Raw genomic sequence first — 7,207 nt, 5'->3', positions numbered from 1 at the left:
TTACGTGGATGTAGGCCGACCCTACATTTTACTGACACTTGTGGAATCGACCCTACATTTTTTTTTTACGTGGAGGTAGGCCGACTCTATATGATAAACAATTGACAACGAAACGGTGGCTGATTAAAGCGATATATTATGAAATTAAATTAATCACTCAATAAGTTTTAACGTGTAAGATTGTTTCCTCAATATGGCCATGGTGGTCATCAGTGACTGGAGTGCCTAAAATGTTTAGAATAATTAAAGTAAAATAAATGTTGTCAACTAAAAATTTTGAACGTCATAGCTAGCTAGACATTATTTTCAATTGAAAAAAAAAAATTATAAAGCATAATACTATAATCCTATGCTTAAAATGTATTTTCTTGTGGCCGCCTGACAGCAACCTGTAAATCTGGCGCGACAGTGAACGTGTTAATAAGTAAATGTTGTTCAAATTATATCGTGTTTGATATCATTTTCATCAGAAAAATCTCACCAACATGATGTTAAATAAAATTCCAGATGAAAAAAAGTAAAAATTAAAGAAATTATATTTTTCTATTTGATTTGTCGAGCCGTGAAATCTCGTAAAGGAAACCGACTGGTGTAGCGTTATACGCTTGACTAACTGCGAGCGAGATAACATGGGCGCAGCAATGACGCAGACCTAAGCGTAGAACCATCTATACTGTCACTTGTAGAATCCAAACTTACTGACTCTTGTAGAGAATTTACTGTATATTGAAATTAGCATCGACAAAAAAGCACGCCATACGTGCCTCTAGCAGTGAACGCTGGAAGCACTGCTAAACATCTTCCCCATACATCGTCGTTATACTACAACTGAAGGAGAAATTCAGCAAGAGAGACGCGTTGCAGAGTGAACAAGTTTTCTGTAGAAACGGTCGCGTTAGAGGGCGGTGTTTGGTTCGCAGGAAGAGAAATAAATTGGAGCCAGGGTGGCATTAAAGCCTCCCAAGAGGCGAAACATCTGCCTGTCGGCTGTTCCACGAGCTCGTGCCACAGTATACGCGTGCTATTGCCCAGTGTTCGTACGTTTCTATGCGTGTATATATGCGTGTGCACACTGTAAAGTGGCACGAAACGTGCACCTGGCTTCGTGTTTTTTAACCAAAGTAGCTTCGCCAGTCAAACACGTATCCCCACTACAGACCCCACGAGCCGCTCTCTTGTTCTTCCTCCTCAATAGAGCACTTTGTGAGAATACGTAACGCGAAGCGTTTAGGTTAGGTGGTCCGTTGCTCGTCCTTTTTGCGATACATTTGCCCGGTGAATGCGCCCGCGGACCACGTTAAAGTAACTCGAGTTAATTCTCAAGAAATGTACCGGGTGGCGTACTTTTTCGATAGAGCAGTTTTTTGTTTTCAGAGCATATTGGAGTACTGGAAGTATTTTCTTTAACTTAATTTTAAATTCAGTTTCTTTACTATTGTTGCTTACATTATAAGCATCTTCTTTAATAAAGACATTTATTTGAAATATCTTAGAAACTAATCATTTTTCGACCACTTCACATTAACACTTTTTTCCGTAATACGATTTGATCTATCTAAAAAAAGTATGTTTATAAAGTATAAATTGAAGTCCAATTGTTTGCAGTGTATTTACAATTGTAATACTGAATAAGGGATCGATGGACAGTTTCTCGTTGAAATATACATACGTCGCGACCATGATGACCGAAGAGGTCATGGCACATGTGATCGTCAATGTACACATTTTAAATACAATTCCGGCGAGCTGGTAACTTTTCCTGCAATTACGTTTCATTTAAGACAATCGCAAGTGGAACGACCGAGCGGAGGAAAGAAAAGTGCAATATTCCCTTTGATGGAAATGAATAGTGTGAAAGTGACGCGGAGGCATGGCTTTGTCTGGCGGGAAAATGGATTCTTCCCTCCCCGGTGTATATCGAAGGGGAAAAAATGTAAGGAATCACGATTTAGAAAAATATGTTTTCCTTCTCCTCGTTGAAAACATCGACAAATTTTTGAATGACGGGAAAGTGAAGTTAGACAATTTGGAAATAGAGAAATTCAAGAGTATGTGCGTTGGAAAAATAGGAATTCGAAAAGTGGGAAAATTTTGAAAATCATAAAATAGACAAATTAAAAAATACAAAAATCCTTCTCCTTATAGTAAAGAAAAATTCCACCTCTTAACCTACCCCAAAAACAAAACTTTTGCACCCCTTAAAAAAGAAAAAAATTCTAAACGTCCCGTTCGAGAATATCCAGAAACCTCACACTTCCCCTATTTTATGCCCACCGATGGAAGAAACAAACGCGTTAAATCATCCCATTCGCGTGACTCGACCCCGTCCATCGTAAAATCCAATCAACGGGAGAACTTTTCAGGTCTCTTCCAGCACTGTGCACAAGCTATAAACACATTTGCTTATCCGTCAGATCTTGGTCCTTACGTAAGACGCTTAATTGAACGCACATTGCATAAGGCATGGTGGAAGGTTGAGTGTCACGGCCATCATCATCGTCGTCATCGATGTTTACTACTCTTCGTATACCTGCTGACACACATGTGAAAGTCGATACGCGTTTTCGAGGGCTGCTCGAAAAGGTACCCTCTCCTACACTTAGCCTCTGGTGAAATAACGAAGCTCGCCAGGGTACACACGCCATTTATCCTCAAGTGTCTCTTAACCCATTTCAGGGTCGAACTAATTTGGACTCGTCGATATTACCTGCCTGTTATATTGGCGTGTTTCCGCGATGAATACCAGAGGGATTGGAATGTTTTATCGATGAAAAAATAATGAAATGGAAAATTAGAGGAAAACGGAAAAAGTTTGGCAATCGGTAAATAGAGAGATTTAGGAGTAGGGAAATCAGAAAATTGGAAATTCGGATAATAGGGAAATACAGAGATTGAAAAGTAGGAAAATTGGGAATTCAGAAAGTAGGGAAATTGAAAAATTGAACAGCAGGAAAATTCAAGAATAGGAAAATTTGGAAAATAGAGAAATTCAGTAGTATGCAAATTAGCAAACTGGCAAATAGGAAAATTAGGGATTTGGAAAATAGAGACTGAGAGAGTAGGAGAATTGGGAGATAGGGGAATTAGAAGATGGGGCTATTCAGAAAGTATGAAAATTGGAAATTGACTAATTCAAAAATTATCAAATATTTTTACCTAGGCTGTGTTTAATGGTTGTTAGAAAATGCAAAATTCCTCGGAGTAATCGGTGCACAGCATTGACGAGATTGCACAACGAGCAGGATAGAGGAGCAAGGGGGGCTAAAATCGATCTCGACGAGCAGCAGAAGATTGCACACCACTGTCGAGGCTGGTGTGCACGTGCTTTGACGCGCCCCTCGTCCCTCGACTGTCACTGATTTCCGATCCTCCAGGACGAAGAATGCCCGTGGCTGCCAGCTGCTCGTGATCCTCGATCGTTTCGCTCCACCCTTCGATCGTCAGACTATCACCAGCTTTCCTTCTGTACGCGTCGAATCGAAACTCTCTCCTCGATCCAACCACCTCAACACATTTTCAAAACTTCCATACCTTTCCTAAGAAATCTGTCCTCAAGTTGCGAGGGATCGTCAGAAAAATACCTTTGTGATTATTCCAATCCTTCGTCCATTGAAAATAATTTGTTGCAAATTAGTACGAAAATTTTCTTAGACTAAAAAAGTTCTCTCGTTAGGTGAGGAGATTCTATCATGTCCATTCCTGAAATTATTCTTTCTTTAAACAGTAATCTATTATAAATCCACTTTAAAATTTGTCTATTCATTGACAACAAGGCTGTTGTACCAAAAAATTGTAAGAAATTCATCGTGCTATATCCATTAAATCCACTCGAAGAATCTGCCCTTTCAAATTATCCTTTCAGCTAAGCTTTACTATAGATCCATCCCTAAAATGACCCTCTAACTAAACATAAAATTAAGAAGAAATTCCATCAAGCTTCCGTTCCTAAAAAGTAATCCGTTTCGAATCACGAAAACTTAAAGGAACCCCCTGAAGTTTCACTTTCGTTCGCGTAGTGTAGTCTCGGTAAATAATATTTCTCAGCGTGTATCGTGAAAATGTGGTGCACGAAATGAAAACGGACATGGTGCAAAGTGTTTGAAGTTTCTGGTGGAGATCGTCGTATGAAATAGCTGTGTGTATAAAGGAGTACAATCGACATGGTGGTTTGCGTGGCCGGCTTTCTCACAGGGTAGGTGGTGTTTCACTCGAGAATAATATCGTAACGGGGGTGAATTTCGAGCGATGATTCATCGTACGTGTGATTCACGAGCGCGAAACGGTCCCTGAAATGGTAATTGCAGCCAGCTGGACGGCTGAGGTGGCATTTTTCGTCACGAGTTTCGAGCATTTCAACGCGATGTTCCCTCGGAGCTGTAGCTGGCACGCTTATTTCTGGTAGATTCTCGACCTCGTAAACTCGACAATTTCCAATTCTTTCGCGTGGATTTTCCCATTTTTTCTTTTCACACCCTTGGCATTCGAGAAAAACGTTGAATTTCTTTGGCAGTGATCGTTGAATTCGGGTTGCTGAGCTTCGTTTGTGGGGGAAAAACGAGGAAAATTTGGAAATTTTTCCGAATTTCAAATTATTACGCGTGGATTTTTCGATTTTTTTTTCGTTTGCACCCGTGGAATTCCAGAGAAGTATTGAATTTTTCTGAGAGTAATCGTTGATTTGTTTATGAGAAATAAAGTTCGATGAAATGTTTGAAAATTCTTTTTCATTAAAAAGTGAGTTTATTCGAAAGTGACGTTTGGCAAATCTGGTAACAAATGGTTTCTCTACAAGATTGAAAACACGTTTCGGTGGAAATCGTAGGCCTATCTGCGTTGATAAGCGAGATCTCCGGAAATCACGTTTGCGGCCGGATATTGAATAAACCAACGGTTGTACTCGCGTGTTAGAGATACATGTATATCACACGCTGAAGAACAAGATGAGTCTAGTAGATTATCTTGCAAATTGCACGCTATAATCCAAATTACGACTTGGCTTTCATCGCGATCAAACAGATGTACTCTTTCATTCGCGATTTCTATTATTTAAATGGCTGCAATTCATTTTCTCTTATGATAAACCGAAGGATATCTGACGAATATATTCTAAATCGTACCTTTAATATCGATTAAAAGATTGTGATAAAATTAAAGAAATTATTCTGAATCGTTTCTTTAACCCTTTGCGATCGGCACATTTCTCTGGTTGGACTATCAGCTAGTCGAAGCAAATTTAAATTTTCAAAGTTATTTTTGCATAGTTTATTTATTATATATATAAGGATATTGAAAAACAGAATATTTTGAAACTGATACATTTTGTTTAATACATACTAGTTATAGTGTAAAACTTGAAATACTTGAAATTATAAAAATTATTCTGAACCATGTTCTCGCTACAAATACCAAAAAATTCCATGAAAATTTTCATGAAATATAAATTAAAAAATTGAAGAAAATACTCTTGACTATTTGAACTGGATAAAACAGTTCTATATAAAAATGGAGAAAATATTCTTGACCATTTCTGTGTTCTTCGTTCGAGAGATGCAAATGATCTATCAGCGAAAGCAAAGTTTCTTTCATCGCCAAATGCAGCAGACAAGAAGTCGATTTGCAACGGTGTAATCTCTTCGAGAAACATGACGGCTGCATGTCTCTTTTGCCAGTAGTGACTCGGTTTCTACGATGTTTCATTATCGTAGGGATCAATTAATGAATGTAAAACTGCTGACATGTATGTACTCTCTGGTGCACCGTGCAGTCACGAAATTTTGTCCACGTCACAGTTCGCAGATATTAGATAAAATTGAATGCGGGTAGAACGAGCCGCTATTAGCGACAACTGGTTGTTACCACGATTTCATTGTATATATCGTATTTTGTGTAACCATTGAAATGTATATTCTACACGTCCTACTTTACGATTCAACAATTTCCCACGATTAAGTATAGAGCGTGATTCGAAATTTTGCATAAATAATTAGCATTTTTCTGCCCTGTTTACACAGTCTCGAATAGATATATAATATACTTTTCTAGATTTCTTATGCATTTTTGTCTTATATTTTTTTTCTATATTTCTTTGCGGAAATTAAAAGAGCATCGAAAACTGAGATCTAAAAATCGATCTTAACAATTTCAAGATCGTCATTTTCTAACGATAGACCTTAATAATTGATTTTGCAATGACTGTTTAGGTTTCCTTCACATTCAATAAGTGTCCTAAACGAGATCGATCTTAATATAAATTTTTGTAACAATAATTCAGTGTTTCTTCGCATTCAGTGTCGCAATATATACGAAGAAGAGTGTACCTACCTATGTACAACCCCGAGAATTTCACCCTAAAAATGTAACACTTCACGTATAACAACTGTCCCCATTCTCTTGTTGCAGCTTCCCGCAGAAGATGGAGAGGCCGTCGCAGCACGCGGCAAACGTGAACCAGGTGCACGGCAGCGGGATGCACGGCGTCTACTCGTCAGGCAGCCAAACCTCCCTGACGACGTCTTACATCACAGGCCAGTCGTATGTCCAGAGCCAGAACTACGGTCACGGACCGTACAATTCTACGTCGAACGTGCGTGTATACGCGCACGCAGGCTACAATCAACCACAGAGCTACGGCACCATGGTGCAGGGCTACGGTGGTCAGCCGCAGGCGACAGGGTATCAACAGAATCATCTTAAAAAAGGGCCTGTACGTAACGGAGACGTGCTGAAGAGATGCCGGCTACAGACTGCGTAAGAATCACACCTTACATTTCATTCGTACCATTTCTTCTCTTCCTCCATCTCTCTCTTTCTTCCTATGCATTCTCTGTCTCTGTCTCTGTGGTTAAGTGGAGAATGTTTGGAAAATTTTGAAAAATGGCTTTGAACGAGGCCTCACACTTCAATCTTTCGTCAGTCGCTTGAATCTTCTCACAAAGCACGTCTTCGTTTGCCAGTTCAGTTCCGCTCACGCTATCAAATCGGTCACTTTAATACCAATATCGCTATTTCATACCGCACCGTTAAACCGTCTTCTTTATTTCTAAAACAGGTACGAGCTGTCCCAGGATCTGCTGGACAAGCAGATAGAGATGTTAGAGAGGAAATACGGCGGCGTGAAGGCGAGAAACGCCGCGTTGACTATTCAGAGAGCCTTCAGGAGATACACTCTGTTGAAAAAATTCGCAGCCATCACCGCTATGGCAAAAGC

General features: G+C 39.4%; 1 protein-coding gene across 1 annotated transcript in view; it reads left to right on the top strand.

Annotated features, from left to right (window-relative positions):
* LOC108572502 (IQ motif and SEC7 domain-containing protein 2) overlaps positions 1–7,207 on the top strand; it is a 99,030-nt gene that overhangs the window by 87,196 nt on the left and 4,627 nt on the right. The window contains 2 exon segments of the mRNA XM_017934755.1: positions 6,400–6,747; positions 7,049–7,207. Of these exon segments, the coding sequence (XP_017790244.1) occupies positions 6,400–6,747; positions 7,049–7,207 (507 nt within the window).

Source organism: Habropoda laboriosa, unplaced genomic scaffold (assembly GCF_001263275.1).
Source record: "Habropoda laboriosa isolate 0110345459 unplaced genomic scaffold, ASM126327v1 scaffold65, whole genome shotgun sequence".
Lineage (NCBI taxonomy): Eukaryota > Metazoa > Arthropoda > Insecta > Hymenoptera > Apidae > Habropoda > Habropoda laboriosa.
The sequence above is the reverse complement of the archived record's forward strand: the minus strand, read 5'-3'. Positions and strand labels throughout refer to the sequence as shown.